At 41.6% G+C, this 18,960-nt stretch overlaps 1 protein-coding gene across 1 annotated transcript in view; it reads left to right on the forward strand.

Annotated features, from left to right (window-relative positions):
* Positions 1-18,960, forward strand: part of TMEM266 (transmembrane protein 266) — a 795,902-nt gene that overhangs the window by 386,878 nt on the left and 390,064 nt on the right. The window contains exon 4 of the mRNA XM_044077485.1: positions 18,366-18,439. Coding sequence (XP_043933420.1) covers positions 18,366-18,439 — 74 coding nt within the window. The remainder of the gene's footprint in view (positions 1-18,365; positions 18,440-18,960) is intronic.

Here is an 18,960-nt window from a genome sequence, read left to right on the forward strand (position 1 = left end):
AGGACCTACTGACCTCCCTGGTGTATACGATCAATGAAAAGAAATAAAAACTAGTCCACACACAAAAAAATTGTATTCCTGGGAGCAAGCCTGGACACAACATCCCAGATGGCATTCCTTATTCCAGAAAAACAAGTCTACCTGACAGGCTACTTCTCTCAACTAGCCACCAGAACCCAATTATCCGCAAGAAAAATCCTGCAAGCTCCAGGGTTCATGGCCTACTGCATTCTACTCATTCCATATGCCAGACTGCATAGGAGGAAACTACAGTGGTACCTAAAAAGCCTTTGGTGTTAACACTCTCAAGACTTGGAAACTATCATACCTATGATACCCTATCTAAGGAAAGATTTTCTTTGGTGGGCAGCAGCATGCAACCACAACAAGGGAATTCCCTTCTCACAACCCCACGCTGCCCTGACCCTCACCACAGATGCATCAGACTATGCCTGGGGTGCACACCTGGATGGCAGGTGCATTCAGGACCATTGGAGCCCAAATCAAATACATCTGCTTATCAACCAAAAAAAGATGCTAGCTGTTCAGCATGCCTTGACAGCTTTCAGATCCCTACTCTCCCCGGGGCCTCTAGTGATCAAAACAGATAACACCACAGTGATGTGGTATATCAACAAGCAGAGAAGGACTCACTCTTATCCTCTCTGCAGGCTCGCCATGACCCTTTGGCACATGGCCTCAGCCATGCAAATACACCTGCTAGCACAATTCCTGCCAGGCTCCCTAAACTCTCTGGCAGGCAACTTAAGGAAGAACCTGCTAGACCCAAACGAATGGCAGCTAGACCACAGAACCTTCAACCTTGTAATCCAGAAATGGGGCACCCCAAAGCTGGACCTCTTTGCCTCCCACTCCAATCATCAGCTCAGCAAATTCTGCACCAGGAAACCTCACAGCAAGGACTGAAAAGTGGATGCTCTATCCTTCCAATGGGTAAACCTCTCGATCTATGAATTTTCCCCTCTACCACTCATTTCAAGAGTACTGCTCAAAATAAGGGAGGAAAAACCAAGGGCAATCTTGATTGCCCCAGACTGGCCATGCCAGCACTGGTAGCCACTGCTGCGCAGCCTGTCACCCCTGCCACCATGGCATCTACCTCAGATCTCAACACTCCTCACCCAGAAGAATGGAGAATTCATGCATCCACAATTGCAGACCCTAAACCTGACAGCCTGGCTTATTCCCTGTCCTCTCCTCAAGCTGCCAGCCTAAGCAAACAAATCCTGGATGTTATACATGAGGCCAGATGCCCCAGCACTAGAAAATCCTATGTTGACAAGTGGAAAAGGTTTTGCACCTGGATCCAGTCTATGGGAGCCAAAACAGCACAGCCCTCCCTTCCTATCATCCTGGATTACCTAGTAGACATACTACACAGGGGTCTAGCCTTCTCTTCTATTAAAATTCATGCCTCTGCCATCTCTGCTTATTACAGCACAGAGCCACCTTTCTGTTCACACCCTCTCATCAAACAGTTCCTAAGAGGGGCTAACAGCTTAAGGCCACCCAGAAGAGCTCCTACCCCAGCTTGGGACCTTAACGTTGTGTTGGAAAAGCTCACCCTACCCCCTTTTGAGCCTGCAGCTTCAGCAGAATTAAAAATTCTCTCTTGGAAAACAGCCTTGCTTCTGGCCATCACTTCAGCTAGAAGAGTTTCAGAGCTACAAGCACTCATGGCTGTAGAGTCCTTCATCATTTTCCATGCTGACAGAGTCTCCCTCAGGAATAACCCATCCTTCATGCCTAAAGTGGTGTCCAGTGTAGCTCTCAACCAAGCCATTCATTTGCCCACCTTTTTCCCTAAACCACAAAACAAGGGGGAAAGGATTCTGCACTCTCTAGATGTGCACAGATGGCTCAGATTCTATCTGGATAGGACTAAATCTTTTAGAAAAACTGACCAATTGCTAGTCAGCTTCACAGAAGGGGCAGAGGGCAAGGCCATATCCAAGCAAATAATCTACAAATGGATAGCACACTACATCCATTTCTACTACAAACAGCATGGGAAACCGTGCCTAAAGGGGATCAGGATGCATTCCACCAGGGCACGCTCCACCTCTGCAGCTTTTCTCAGAGGGGTCCCCACCACAGACATCCTTGAGGCTGCAACATGGACTTCTGTTCATACCTTCACCAAGCATTACCACCTGCCTATCTTCTCCAAATCCAGGGCAGGCATTGCCACCGCAGTCTTACAGGGCATCCTAGCCAGCCCCCAGTCTTCTTGACTGCCTCCACCCTTTTCTTCATCTTTGGGAATCAACCCAAGTGTGATGACTGCAACAGTAAAACACAAAGAACATAGTACAGTTGTGTACACTTACCATAAATGTAGATGTTCGAATGTATTCACTGTTGCAGTCCTCGTTTCCCACCCTCCATCCCCCTTTGCTCTCTCTTTCTCTCTCTCTCTTCCTCTCTCCCTACAGGGAATTTTTGGTATCTAATTTCTACTGGTGGTGTTCTTCCACCATAATCTAGCTCCCTATTTGGGGGCACCTGACAGTTGGGGCAAGAACAACTGATGTAATGGCATCGGATGCCTGTTTTATACCACTAATGACCTGACGTCAGTCCTGGAGTGACAGCAACCGACTCAGAAATACTAAGCCTCTGGTATTTGGGCCAACTGAGGGCTACCCCTGGCAGGATAACCCAAGTGTGCTGACTGCAACAGTGAATACATTCAAACATCTACATTTACGGTAAGTGTACAGAACTGTACTTTATCACTGCCAACAGCCAAGTCCTTATCAGCTACTTTAAGGCCCTTAACAAAGAGTGTCCAATCTTATTGAGTAATATTAATATTAATATTAATACAAATGGTAGTTTGACCAAGACCAAGACTATTATGTGTGTCCCACACAGTGTCATCAAATAAATATGCAAGTACTCTCAAAACTTAAATAATCCTACACAGATCAGCCACAGTGAAATGTTTAAATATATTTCCTAATAAGTAATAAAAGAACAAGAAAATGCATAACTAACTAAATAAATAAATAATAAAAGAACAAGAAAAAACACAGGAAATATTTAAAACAACATTGTATGACAGCCTCAAATAAATAAAGAAAAATATCTAAATTAAGCTTTACTATATTCCTGACTGTATCTAAGAGAGTTACTATACCCTAGAAACTTACTTATAGAGCAAAGTGGATGTTATGGTTAATGGTTCTTGTCAGGTCCAAGACAGAATACAGAATGTCCTGTCTCACTAAGAGACTTCTCAAATTAATATCTCAAATATTACTGCTGGATAGCATGCAGAATGACACAATTTCTTGTCATCTGACTCTATCCCAGGTGAAACCCCCACTTCTGGGAACTGGCAGTATTTAGCATCTACCTGTGAAAATACATAGACATCAGCTCTTTGGCAGATGCTAGAAGTCATAGAACAACTACATTCCCCCACATTTCAAGACTAGTAATTATTTCACTGAAAAAACAGCACAGAAAGCTTACTAGTACAGACATTATGTCTCCGGCCTAGCCTATAAAGTAATTTAATTTCAGCTATTTTTCTAAAGCTAACCTCCTTTCCACTGATAAAATATACATTTAAACAGTTACAATAGTGCATGTACATTTCTGTTCTTTTCCAGTAGGGCACACTATGGATCCATTTTAAAAACAAGCCTTTTGCAAATACCCTTTTCAACACACACTTCTGTACTAACAGTTCGATATACACACGACATACAGTTCTAATACATTTGTAACACAAGCATTTTATATAAATCATGTTGATATTCATAAATGACATATAATTATATACAAAATTCCATCTAGCTTTGCTAGAAGTACTCCCCCCTTTGTCACAATGGGCATCATATCCAACTTGCATAAACAAATTCTAGATTTCACAACAGTGTGGAAAGGGGAGAAATAACTGCAGTTTAACAACTGTTGCTTCAATAAGTTATGAATATAACAAATTGTGGCCCAGAAAATCAACAGGTTACCCAAATAAGCACACAGAATTACATATAATAAAGGAATTATGAGGATTTTTAAACTATTTACAACAATCCTTTTCAAAAGTGGAGAGAGAACATACGAAAAAGTTAAGAGCCCCCATCCAGGAAACAGTTCTCCTGTGTGGAAGCATATGTAGTTTGTAGAATGATCTGTAAGTTCAGGCCAGGATTATTGTGTTACCTCAGGATCCTTCAACAAACCGTGATAATTTTTTTTTTGCTTTGTTTGTTTGTTGGCCAGTGTAATAGCTGATCCAGAAGGAAGCATTTCAGTGATTGTGTGTGTGTGTGTGTGTGTGTGTGTGTGTGTGTGTGTGTGTGTGTGTGTGTGTGTGTGTGTGTGTGTGTATATATATATATATATATATATATATATATATATATATATATATATATATTAAACTGTGTGTGGACTAATATTGCTACATATTCAAGTGTGCCAGCTTGCACTGCATGAGAATTGTATTTACTACTGCTTTTGCTACTTTTCTGAAAAAAAAAAAAAATCATCTGCTTTTACTGTACTTGTGTTTCTTCCTACTTTATTTTGCTTTTGCGTCATCTTAAAAATACTCAATTGTATTTATTACTGCTTGGTGTAACTCATTCTAAGCCTTTTAGTTTCAACACTTGGGCTTCAGACCAGTTGTGTTACATTGACAGGGTTTGTGGTCTGCACTGTAGTGGCAGAACAGGTAGCTTACATCCTTCTAAGTTGGGTACTGCTGATTGAGGGCTCAGTGTCTGTTATTCTAAAAGTGTATTAATTCTGGTTTAAGCACTTGGGCTTTCAGGCCAACTCTGCCCTTCTGAGCTGGGAATTTCTGGTTAAAGGCTTATAGTGCATGCATATCTGAACTGCTTCTTACTGAAATTGGTACACCTTGATTGCTGTAGCATAGACTAGATCCAGGCCTGCTGAATCTAGCTTTGTTTGTATAACTTGAGCACTAATCCAGGCATTCTTTAAAGTATTCAATTGTATATATTACTGCTTGGTAGTAACTTGATTAAAGTGTAGCTATCATTCTAAGTCTTTTGGATTAAGCACTTGGGCTTCAGACCAGTTGTTTTACATTAGGAAGGTTTGTGGCATGCACTGTGGTGGCAGGACAGGTAGCTGTCATCCTTCTAAGTTGGGAACTGCTGATTGAGAGCTCAGTGTCTGTTATTCCTAAAGTGTATTAGTTCTGGTTTATGCACTTGGGCTTCAGGCCAGTTATTTTACATTAAGAAGGTTCATGGTCTGCACTCTTGTGGGAGGAGAGGCTGGACTCTGCCCTTCTGAGCTGGGAATTTTTGGTTAAAGGTTTATAGTGCCTGCATATTTGAACTGTTTCTTACTGAAATCGGTACACCTTGTTTTCTGTAGCATAGACTAGATCCAGGCCTGCTGAATCCAGCTTTGTTTGTATGCTTGTTGTTTGCTTGCTATTTCCCTGGAATGCTAATTCCACCTAAAACGCGGCTTCTCAGCGCTTCTGTGGATCCCTAGTGATATCTGCATTGCTTACTGTACTTATTTCCTTCTTTCACTTGAAAGAAAGTTACTGTTTGTCGTTTTTGCATTTAAGTTACCTGTAACACATTGTACTTAAGTTATCTGGCACTTGCTCACTAAAGCAATTATATAAGTCAGCACTAAAAATTAAAAGCACTACACCCTCACTCCCCATTGGCCCTTGTTTTCAATTATAAAGGAATTCCCAATATTATTCTAGCATGTCCAAAGGTCAGTTGTCAATCTCCTCTCCAGTCCAGCTGGTGAACCTGGGAATCTTGAGGCAATGTTACAGCTGCCTCATGTACACAGACAACCCTCTCCTCCTCCCAACAAATTCCAACACATGTGAGAGATGCAACCATATAGCCAAACTGGAGGCTAAGCTCTCTCAACTCAGTACTGGCATAACCAGTCAGGAGGAGAAGGAAACCACACTCACTACAATTCCAGTCTCACATAGACCTACCACAACAGCAAACCAAACACATAATCACACAAAAACATACTCAGAGGCTCTAAATAAAGATCTGCCTAAGCAGCAGAGACCTCCAAAGCAGACACCCAAGCAACCGCTACCCCAAAACAAAACACATGCAACACATATCTCACAAAGCCAGTGTGCCGAACAGTCACAGCCCTTAATGTTAAACAACACACCTGATACACTTGTAATAGGTGACTCTATCGTCAGGCACACTGACGTCCCGCTCAACAGGCTGAACAAGGGGAAGGTCACGGTGAGCAGCCTGTCGGGCACTAGGATCCACCACATAACACAAGCACTCAGGTCACTCCAAGGCAAGTACAAATATGACTCAGTCATTGTCCATGCTGGTGTGAATGACCTGAGACGTACCTCCCTGGACTACATGAAAAGAGACATAGAGGAGCTCTCTGAGCATGTAGCCCAGGCCGGTATGACCCTGACCTTGAGTAGCATCATACCCTCACCAAGAATTATGCCACAATATGAAGACAAGATGATCAATTTCAACAATTGGCTTAAGTACTGGTGTCATTCAAAGGGGATCCAATGCCTGTCAGCCTGGGATGATATGCTCGACAAGCCACGATGCTTCGCTAGGGATGGCTTGCACCTGTCACCCCTGGGCTTTCAGATATTGGCAAAGGCTCTTGCTACCCCCATAGTGCCTTTTTTAGGCAAGGCTCAAAAGACAAACCCACCTCCATAGGTATCACAAGGGATAAGAAACTAAGAGTAATGCTACTCAACGCCAGAAGTCTAAACCTCAAGATGCATGCACTTGAAACTCTCCCTAGCATGGAGAACATTCATATCTGTGTAGTAACAGAAACCTGGTTCAGGGCTCCCGAGAGCTCCCCAGCACTACCAGGTTATACCTCATACCATGCTTTTTGGCCCCAAAACTTGGACTGAACCACAAAAGGAGGGGGAGTATCGATATTCATCAAAGATACCCACACCTCCAGGTTGGTGGCAAAGCACGAGGCATCAGAGACTATCCATGTGCAACTAACAGTGGGTAAAACTGCCTTCCAGTTTATAGCCTGCTACAGACCACCCCCCCAAACCCAGGAACCCCACTCGGCCTTCCTGAGAACACTGGAAAATATGAAGGTCTCTCCAAACACCATTATATTGGGCGACTTCAACTACCCAAACATAGACTGGGAGCATTACTCTAGCTGCAACACCCTAGCCCAAAGGTTCCTAGAATTCATAAACTCAAATGCTATGGAACAACTTGTTACCACTCCTACAAGAGGGGAAAACATACTGGACCTGATCATCACCAACATGGGGACTCTATGCTTCAGACCAGAAGTGTATCCCACACTGGTAAGATCAGACCATAAACTGATCTCACTGGATATTCACATCCTGACCCCACCCCCTGCCCAGAAAACCACAGTGAAAAACTTCTCTAAAGCAAATTTCACACTCCTCAAAACCGAGGTGGAATCCTTCAAAGCCCCTGGGCCTGTGGAAAATACAGCCCAGACTTCAGAATCCTTTATAAATGCATTCTATGAACACCTCCAGGAATGCATGGATCATGCAATCCCAAATAAAACTAAGACCCAATCCTCCAAAGGCAGACGTCCTGTCTGGTGGACCCCAGCCATAAACAAACTATACAATAGAAGGAGGAAGCTACTACATGATAGAGCAAAATCCCAAAAAGGGAAGGCATCTCTGATCAGTATTAGCAAAAAACTAAGGGCACTCATAAAATCGTCTAAGGCCAGCTTCGAGAGAAAAATTGCACAGGACACTAAGGATAATCACAATGATTTCTTTAGTTATGTTAGGAACCTGGGTGGGAATTTCCAGATATGCTCAGAATTAGTCCAAAATGACAAAAATACACCAACCCACAGATATTGCCAACATCCTAGCTGACAGGTTCAGCACAAACCCTCCCTCCCACCAAAAGGAGAAAAATCTATCCCAGCAGAGTGCTGCCCCCCTGACATCTCAGATGCTCAGGTAAGAGCCGCCCTCTCCAAAGCAAAAAACACAGCATCAATGGGACCAGACGGTGTCCCAGGCTGCATCCTACATGAACTCCAAGAAGAGCTAAACCCAAACATAAAACTACTGTTCAATCTCAGCCTTACTACAGGATATGTACCCAAAGAGTGGCGTACAGCAACAGTGGTCCCTCTCCACAAAGGTGGTGCCTCAACAGATCCTGGAAACTATCTCCCCATAAGCCTGACTAGCTTGGTCTGCAAAGCTATGGAAAGGAACATCATGGACCTCATAAATAAAGATATTGGGGACCTACAGACACTGGATCCTACACAGTTCGGCTTTGTTAAGGGCAGATCCTGCCTCTTAAACCTGGTTGACTTCTTTGAAACAGTCACCAAGGCCATTGACGAAGGGAAGGTGGTCCACACAGCCTACCTGGACCTTGCAAAAGCCTTCGATACAATACCCCACTCTGGCATTATAGATAAGCTCACCAGCTCAAATATAAACCCTATGTCACTAGATGGGTTGCAAACTGGCTCAAGGACAGAACCCACATGGTTAGAATTGCTGGAGCCATGTCAGACTCCAAACCAGTTACAAATGGTGTCCCACAAGGCTCAGTCCTGTGACCTCTCTTGTTCGGTATATATTTCTCTGAGGTACAGGCTAACACAGAAGGACTGTGGCTGACCAAGTTCACAGATAACTGCAAACTCGGCGCCATAATCGACTCTCCAGCCGACACAAGCATCCTCCAAAAGGGCCTCATAGAAACAGACAACTGGTGCCAGAGCCATGGCCTCAAGCTAAACAAAAGTCTATAGTCATGTCTTTATATAGCCCACCTAATTCACATCTAGATTAAAGGGCTCAAACAGTCACTCTGGAATAAAATCCCAGTCCAGGTTAGGCAGAATCACTTCTGTGTCACTGTTAGACAGAGGCACAGTATACAATGCCCTTGAACCTATGAACCTATATATATATATATATATATATATATATATATATATATATATATACACACACACACACACACACACACACACACTAGCATCTGGGGAAGGATCCTGAGCAAATAGAACAAATAAGCGCTTAGTAAAATGGGGGGGGGGGGGTGTATTGTCATAGTTCAGGTGATCATTCCCAGGATAATGAGGATGTAGGTGGACATATGTTTTAAACCAGTTGATATTCCAGTGTGTAACTTTGCAATCAGATGCATTCAGAACTGTAGCAGGGAACTTTGGTGCCTAGGATGGCATACTCATTTGTGCCCCCATTTTGTGTCCCTGGCCATGCCCCAAGTCCCATGCCAGCCACGTACACTAGCTCCACACAGGCTGATGAGAAAATCAGTATCTACAGGGGATTAACACTAATTATTAACACTAATTGGGGAGTCTGTGCGGGGATTAACACTAGAAAGGGCACAACAAGCTATTTTAAAAATGCAAAAAATGATTTACTAGGGTAGAAAAGGTTAATGGAATTAGGTGATTTGTTTTATACATAATTCCCCTCTTCAGAATGTACAGAATTCTGCAGTCAAATTGTTAACTGGTGTTTCTGACACAAATCCAGTTACTGTGAGATTTGCACTTGCCCCGAGACATAGTGATGTCTTTATATAATTCTGATATTAACCTATCATGTCATATACTGCCTAAGTCATATCAGTTTGCAGGAACTCCTGTCCTTGTGTGTCCCTGTTTAGTAACTCATATTAAATGAGGAGATTCTGGTAATTTGACGTAGCCTGAGACCTCAGGCATGCTTACAGAGTAATCTTTCAGAGGAATTAGTGCATTCATGTTGGAAAATTAAGGCCAACTCACCAAATCCTTCTGCTGTGTAAAAAAATTCAATTAAATGTCACAGAACATGAAAACAAAAAAAATGATAATGGACCACACATATTGAAAACAAAAAGAAATGAAAGCCTTCTCATCTCAAAAACAGTGACCAAAAAATACATTTTTTTTTTTGAGAAGAGGACTATGGTCCCTCTACCTAGGGTCTCAACTTCTTATCACAAGAAATCTGGACAAAGCCAAAAATGATGGGAGTACAAGAGGAGAAAAACAAGGACAGATTTAAATATCGCTGTTATGAACTTAGAAAGTTACTAAAATAACAGGATTTGTGTTATCATGCATTTTCTGAAGGATATGAAGTCTGAAACCCAAAAGCATTTTTTTATTTAGTGGCTTAAAATCCTCAGAGATTTGTCTGGAAACTATAAATTTTATGAGGAACACAACAAAAATATTAGGCAAAATTTGAAATTCTGCAAAAATCTGGACAGTTGAAAGGTAATGCTCTCTACCCTCATATAGGGGAATTCTCCCCAAAACACCCTTTACTTTTATATACTAACTTCAAAGTTGCACAGCTCTGGGGAAGTTAATAACTCAATGAGCAGTACTACTCTACTATAGTCTAGTTAGTGTTTCAACAAAACTAACAGCTCTGCACTTTTGCTACTGAAGCACTTCCATAAACAGGCCTTTCATTCCACTTATATCAGTAAAGAGAGCTTTATTGTAACAGCCTTTATTATAACTGCACAGCCACATAATCAGCTGCTTTCCTTGACACAGGACATCAACTTAAATGCTTAGCTTCAGACTGTCCCATTAAATACTACCTGTTTTTGATGATTTTTTGTTTTTTAATCCATTTACAGAGCTATTTTATCAAATATGGCATCTTGTGTGCTTTTTTCAATAAAACAAAATCTGTCATGTTTTTATTCACCTTCGTATATTTATTTCTTGTTTAAAGTCTTACTTACTGCTTAGATTTAAGCATGTAAATCAATAAATGTTAAGGATGAAAATTTAGTAATGCTGCAGGAAAAAAGGAAAGAAATTGTATGAGAAGTTTCATCATGCTCTTTCATTGAGAACCATCTTGAACAACTGTGCTGTGCAAGGAAAAACTTTGATTTATATATTTAATTACTTTTGTTGAGTATTTTGTTTTTGACAGCAATAATGACAACTTACTTATTACAAATAAGTTAAACTGGTTTGGGAAAGGGCCATGGTGGTGCAGTGGTTAGCGTTGTCACCTCACAGCAAGAGGTTCTCCCATTTGATTCTCGGCTGGAGTGCCTTCTGTGTGGAATCTGCATGTTCTCCCCGCAGTCAAGTGACATTTAAAGACATGCAGGTAGGTACGAACGTGAATGGGTGTGCCTTCATTGAAGGTTGGGCGTCGGGCTGGCAACTTGGCACCGTAAAAATCCACTGCCAATCATTAGTGGACCAGAGTTCCGCTGTGGCGACCCCTAACTGGGAATAGCTGAAAGACATTACTTTTACTTAAACTGGTTTGAGCACAGTAGCCACTATGATAATAAACATGAAGGTTAATAGTGCAAAAAAAACAGGCTTTTTTATATAAATAAGTCAGCCCAGAATTATAAGACAGTTATTTAGTTTAGTGCATCTTAACAACTTATAACAGTGTTTACACAACTATGTTTGACTATTACATATTTCAATTCTACTAATCAGTTACTTAAGGCAATTTAACAGTGCATGTTCACAAATGAATATGTATACATTCGGTGCCAGTGTTAAAATTTATTATTACTTTGTTGTCATGTATACATTGCAGAAATAATTTCCAAAAATCAGTAGTAATATGTAGTATGAATGTACATCAGTTAAAGTGAGTAAAAGTGAAAAATTGTTCAATGTGATTATCATGATAAATAGTTGTTGTTGTGTCTTTCGGCTTTTCCCAGTTAGGGGTCGCCACAGCAGAACTCCAGTCCGCTAATGATTGGTAGTTGGTTTTTATGTGCCGAGTTACCAGCCCTGATGCACAACTTTCAATGAAGGTACGCCCATTCATGCATGTCTGCACACAGAAGATGCTCTAGCTGAGAATCGAACCGGACAGCGTCTTACTGTGAGGCGACAACGCTACCGCAGCACCACCACGGGTATCATGATAAATAGTAATAAATATATTACTAACATGGAAATGGATGCATTTTAAGATATAGCTATTATGCAGTGGAGAAGGAAGGGGTTTGAGGCATAATTCATTTATTAGGTAAAGAAAGCATCACAGAGATTATAGAAAGGATTATGGTATGGGAGGGTATGATGTTCCTGAACAGGGATCATGGGGTGTATAGCCTGAGTGAGAATGGTGAAAGAAGCATAAAAAAGTGCAAAACATAATGCATATTTATGTGGGGCAGTTTTTTTTTTACTTGCTTTATCTGTCAAGAGTCATAAAGGTGGGATCATATTAAATTAGAGCTAACTTTGGCCAGTGATTTTTAAATACATAATGCCAAAAAAGAAATGGATAATTCACAAAACCAGTGTGCCACACAATCACAGCCCTTAAGGCAAAATAACATACCCAACACACTAGTAATAGGTGACTCTGTAGTCAGGCACACTGACGTCCCACTCACTAGGCTGAACAAGGAGAAGGTTACTGTTAGCTGCCTGTCAGGTGCCAGGATCCGCCACATAACACAAGCACTCAGGTCACTACAGAACAAGTACAAATACGACTTTGTCATTGTCCATGTTGGTGTGAATGACCTGAGCCATACCTCCCTGGACTACATGAAAAGAGACATGGAAGAGCTCTCTGATCACATAGCCCAGGCCGGTATGACCCTGACCCTGAGTAGCATCCTGCCCTCACCAAGAATGATACCATGGTATAAAGAAAAAATTATCAATTTCAACAATTGGCTAAGCTTCTGGTGTCATTCAAAGGGGATCCAGCGTCTGTCAGCCTGGGATGACATGCTCGACATGCCACACTGCTTCGCTAGAGATGGCTTGCACCTGTCACCCTTAGGCTTTTGAATACTGGCCAAGGCTCTTGCCACCCCCATAGTGTTTTTTTTTAGGCAAGGCTCAAAAGACAAACCCACCACTGTAAATAGCACAAGTAACAAAAACTGAGGGTAATGCTACTCAGTGCCAGAAGTCTAAACCTCAAAATGCACGCACTTGAGGCACTTCTCAGTATGGAGAAAATCGGTACATGTGTAGTAACAGAAACCTGGTTTAAGGCTCCAGAGAGCACCCCAGCACTACCAGGCTACAACTCATACCATACATTTTGGCCACAAAACCCGGACCGAAATACAAAAGGTGGGGGCGTATCCATATTCATCAAGGATACCCACACCTCCAGGTTAGTGGCACAGCACGATGCTTCAGAGATCATCCACGTGCAACTAACAATGGGCAAAACTGCAATTCAAATAGTAGCTTGCTACAGATCACCCACCATGTCCCAAGACCCCCATTCCACATTTCTGGAAACACTGGGAAACATAAAGGTCCTACCAAACACCCTGATATTGGGTGATTTCAATTACCCAAACATTAACTGGGAGAACTACTCAAGTACTAATTTCCTTGCCCAACATTTTCTAGAATTTATAAACTCAAAAGCCCTGGATCAACTGGTCAACACCCTCACCAACATGGGCAATCGGTGTTCCACACCAGAGGTCAACCCCTCACTGGTTAGATCTGACCATAAACTAATCACTCTGGATATCCACATTCCGCCCCCACCCCCGGTCAAAGAATCCACCATGAAAAACTTTTCAAAAGCAAACTTCATGTTATGTAAGACTATGGTAGAAAGTTTCAAAGCCCCCATGCTAAAGGATAATGCTGCCCAAGCTACAAAATCCTTTACTAATGCACTCTATGGTCACCTACAAGTATGCATGGATTGTGCTATCCCAAGCAAAACCAAGACTCACTCCTCCAAGAAAAGGAAACCAGTCTGGTGGACCCCTGCCATAAACAAGCTATACAATAGAAGGAGGAAACTAGTACAGAAAAGAGTAAAATCCCAAAAAGAGAAGACATCCCTGATCAGTATCAGCAAGAAACTATGATCCCTCATAAAAATCATCCAGGGCTAGCTTCGAAAGAAAAATTGCCAAGGACTCCAAAGATAACCATAAGACATTCTTTAGCTATGTCAAGAATCTAAGTGGCAATTCTCAGATCTGCTCAGAGTTAGTGCAGAATGGCACAAAATACACTGATCCAACCTATATCACCATGCCAACATCCTGGCAGACAGGTTCAGTGCAAACTTCACCCCCCTCTCACCCCCAAAAGGGCCCATAACCATACCAGAAGAATGTAGTGCCCCTGAAATCACAGACACTCAGGTTAAAATAGCCCTCTCCAAAGCCAAAAAAACAGGATCAATGGGACTGGACGGTGTCCCAGGCTGCATCCTACATGAGCTCAAAGACGAACTAACCCCTCACCTAAACACACTGTTCAAACTCAGCCTTTCCACAGGTTACGTGCCCATAGAGTGGTGCACAGCAACAGTTATTCCGCTCCACAAAGGTCGAGCCACAGCAGACCCTAGGAACTATCGCCCTATAAGCCTGACTAGCTTGGTTTGCAAGGCTATGGAATGCATCATCATGGATCTCATTAACAGAGACATTGGGAACCTCCAAACAGTGGACCCTGCCCAGTTTGGCTTTGTTAAGGGCAGATCATGCCACCTAAACCTGGTGTACTTCTTGGAGACAGTTACCAAGGCTATAGACAAAGGAAAGGTGGTCCACACACCCTACCTAGACCTGGTGAAGGCCTTCAACACCATTCCCCATTCTGGTATTATAGACAAGCTCACCAGCCTGAACATAAACCCCTACATCACGAGATGGGTTGCCAACTGGCTCACAGACAGAACCCACATGGTAAGAGTTGCAGGAGCTAGTTCTGACTCAAAACCAGTTACAAGTGACATTCCACAGGGCTCAGTCATAGGACCCCTCCTGTTCGGCATTTACTTCTCAGAGGTACAGGCAAGCACAGGAGGACTATGGCTGACCAAGTTTGTAGATGACTGCAAACTAGGGGCTATAATTGACTCTCTGGCTGACACAGATATCCTCCAAAAGGGTCTCACTGAGACAGATACCTGGCGTCAAAACCATGGCCTCATACTAAATGCCAAAAAGTGCATAGTCATCCCCTTTGGAAAAAAAAAGTATCCACAAACTACCACATAGGTGGTAGTCCCCTAAATACAGAAGACATAATAAGGGATCTGGGGATCCAAGTAGCTAGTAATCTCACGTTTGATAATCACATTGCCAAAGTGGTTAGAAAATCCTTCTGGGTGGCCCACGTAATCACAAAAGGGTTTGCATCCAGATCAAAAGAGGTCATTGTGCCCCTCTACGCATCACTCGTCAGACCCATCATAGAGTACAATGCCCCATTTGGGATGTACCTTACAAGACACCTGCAACAGCTGGAAAGACCACAGAAGTACCTAACCAAGAGGATCACTGGCCTCAAACAGATGCCCTATGCAGCTCGACTGAAGAAACTCTAGCTGTACTCGGTTACATACTGCCTACTCAGAGTTGATCTTTGCCTGACATACAAGGCCATGTCCAACCCAGAATTGAAGGACACGCTCCACCTAAAGAAAACCATATCCCCTCAAGCCACACGCTCTAGGGACCTAAACCTCACCACAACAATAAATAGGACATGCTGGAGAGATAGATTCCTGTCCCAGAGACTTCCCATGCTCTGGAACAAGATTCCAATCTACATTAGGCATAGCTCCTCACTAACACTCTTCAAGAGAAACCTTGACGAGTGGATGGGAAACAGAAGGTTTACCCCGGGGATCACTTCAATGGCTCTGCTGGACAGAGGCACAAGGAACTAATCTAAGGGGGTGGCGAAAGCCAACACATTCTGGCTAGGCTTATAGATGCATTCGGGCAGATAGCCTAGTACCTACCTATGAACCTATGAACCTACCCTACATGGCCTGTTGGCATTTCCTGATTGGCAAACTGTGCAAAATTTTTGATCATAGCAGTAACATAATATACTGGCAGGCTAAATACATAGGAATCATGTTAGATTAAAAGATGAATGAAATCTAAGTGATAAAACAGGCTACACTTAAATGTACAAGTTAATTCTGAGTATTGGGGCCACAAATGGACTTCACACCAGCTCTAGAATAGTTGTAGATTCATAGAGTCTGTAACTTCAAATTAATGCATAGACCATAATCACCTTGGTAATTCCCACCCTTACAGGTCACCTTCTACATTCTTGAGGACAAAACAAGTCAGCTAGGTGTGAATTTACAGGTGTCCATCCATTAATCAAGGTTTACCCTAAGGAAAGCAAGTGTTACAACTCTGCTTCATCTCTAACAGAAGATTATTCCAGTGATGGGGAAGTAGCGAGTAATGAATCTGTTAGAGATTGGAGAGTTTTGAGTAAGAGATCTGTCCCTCCAGCATGTCATATTTATTTATTGATGGAAATTCAAGTCTTTAGTTTGCGTGTTTGTTAAACCATTTATTTCATAATGTTGCAGACGATAGGGGGAACTGGATCCTTAAAAGCATGAAATGTTAGACATAAATCACCTCACAGGAGTCTATAGGAGACACGGTACATGTCTTCGCAGCTGAGGGTCTTTCATGTAGTCATCTTTTTAGTCAGTAACCGTTTGGGTCTTTTTAGCAGTGTGATGCATTTGGATAGATACATACCCAAACATGCATTATATTCTACGCTTAGTCTGATTACAGCAAAGCATAAAGGAATGATAACTTTTGTCTTGGATGAGATACCTTTAGTTATTGATTGCGCTAGACAGAAGTGCTTCTAGCCTACTGGTGCTACATTGTGGCCACAGAATAGGGTGTTGTTTGCAAAAGGTGCCAAGATCTGTGAAGACTGTATCAGTCCATAGTCAGATGTTGTCTGTACTAAAGAAGCAATATAGAAGAGAGCAACAGGGGGATTGGGAAGTGTTTGCACTGTCATATTCTCAAAGTGCAATGTTCAGACATGATTGCCTATACTGCTGAAAGAGAGCTTATTGTATGTTGCATAGTAACACCTGCTCTGCTTGTATCTGAGATCACAATATGAAGATGGTAGTGGAAAAACTGGAGGAGTTTCAAAGTTGTCCACCCCCCCATATTAAAGCCCTTTCTCAAGTTTCATTGGATTAGGGTTCAATGTATTGTTAATCAGCTTTTCAGTGTAGACAGGTTCATCAAATTGATATCAACCAATTTTCAGTGTACCAGAGAAGGATTTATTGTTTTAAAATCCCTGAAATGCCCATGCAGGGTAAGATAAAATTGCCATGAAGATAAGAATGATAAGATGTTTAAAAAAGAATTAAACACTAGTGGGTATGTATACCTTATCTACGATATTCACATACAGTTTTTCCTTAAAACAGCAAAGCAAGAAATTAGCTCAATGAGCAAATAAAAGGCTTTTGTAGGAACCAAACATTTGGAATACTGGAGTATGTGTTATGAAACTGTCTATTTATGTATAGTTCTTTATTTATTCATTCTTTAATTTATTTCGTGGCAAGTAAAATGACTTATTGTGGAGTCTTTTCACCCATGACTCACAAAATATGCAGGCAGAAAGTGCAGTGATATAAACTGAAGAGAATAAATAGGAATTTGAAAAAGAAAATTACTAAGCCAGCAACATGCCAGCAATTCAAGTAATTCTCCATCTTGTTGCAAGCAGAACAAAACATTTACTTTTCTGAATAAGTATATTTTATAACAATAAATTTTATTCTAGTGTGTGAAATGCTTCTACACATAATTATGCTGTTTACTCAATAAACTATCATTACCCATACCAGGGAAGGATTTAGTGTTTTAAAATCCATCAAATGCCCATGTAGTAGCACAAATGACTTTCAGAGTTCCTAGCTGTAGACCTCCCACCCCTAGGTCCACCAATGCTGATGTTTTTATTCTGTGTTGAAAACTGAGATGCCATCCCACTAGGATATTTTGAGATTACACCAGTGGACTGGAGAGCGGTTGATGTCCACTGGTCTTAACTGGTAAGTGGTCTAAGGTTATGTGACCGATGGAGCTAAACTAGATAGAATAGACCTTAACAATGGTGCAGGAGAGGAGTATCACCTACTCTGAACAACTTGCTAGTCTTTCCATGTTTATACACATTGTGCATGCAAACTGCTAGAATGTGATGTGTAAACATAGGCCACTATGCCATTTAGTGAAACAGTTCCCTTCTAGAAAATTATACAAAATTTGTGTAAATAATTGAAGTGCTGGCATGTCACTAACTGCTGCTGTGAGATGGAGTTGGTTCATACCAGAGCTGTTCTGTGCTGGCTGTGATACCATTGATTCTCCTGTAGCTCTCCTTAATATATGTGTTGCTTATAGGTGTACTTTAGGATAATTAGTAACAGCTGAACTGTAGAATTTGTATTACCAGTTCATAGAAAGATGACAGACGTCATATACCTTTGTATGTCTATGTTTTTACTTGTTTATTTCTTTCAGTTACAAATGCATTCCAGTTTGCTGCTGTGAGCCATTGGGTCAGCCTCGTTCTTCTCTCCATATTCCTTCTTGAGGTGGGTGCATACAAATTCACCTAGACCTAGAAATTAGTAACAGTAATAGAACTGCAATCTTACAATAAATAATACTAATAATGCTAATTACTGAATATAAGTTATAGCAGATTTATCAAAGTTCCTGTCAGCTCTTTTTTCATTTAATTTTAACAGCAGTTGTTCAAAATCTTATGAACAAAATTAAGGCTATGTGAAAATTTACCATGGCAGTAGATGTGAGACTTTGTGACTTCATTTTAGTCTCTGCAGCATAACATATGGCTATAATCCACTCCTAAGGCTCATTAGCTAGTAACAGACATTTGTTTCTAAACAGTGGATGTCCTAATTGGCTATTTGAGCTGACAGTCACATGTACTAGAGGCTGTGACCTGCAAATACACTGGAAGATGGAATATCAGTGCACATTTTGGGACCAAAGCCCTTGTAGACCAATAATTATGAACATCCCAATAATGTAAATCCAGTCACTGTGTCTTGGTCAGTCACCACCATTATCTTCACCACAATCATCAATG

Source organism: Protopterus annectens, chromosome 7.part0 (genome assembly GCF_019279795.1).
Source record: "Protopterus annectens isolate FY-2018-M chromosome 7.part0, PAN1.0, whole genome shotgun sequence".
In the NCBI taxonomy this organism is placed as follows: domain Eukaryota; kingdom Metazoa; phylum Chordata; order Ceratodontiformes; family Protopteridae; genus Protopterus; species Protopterus annectens.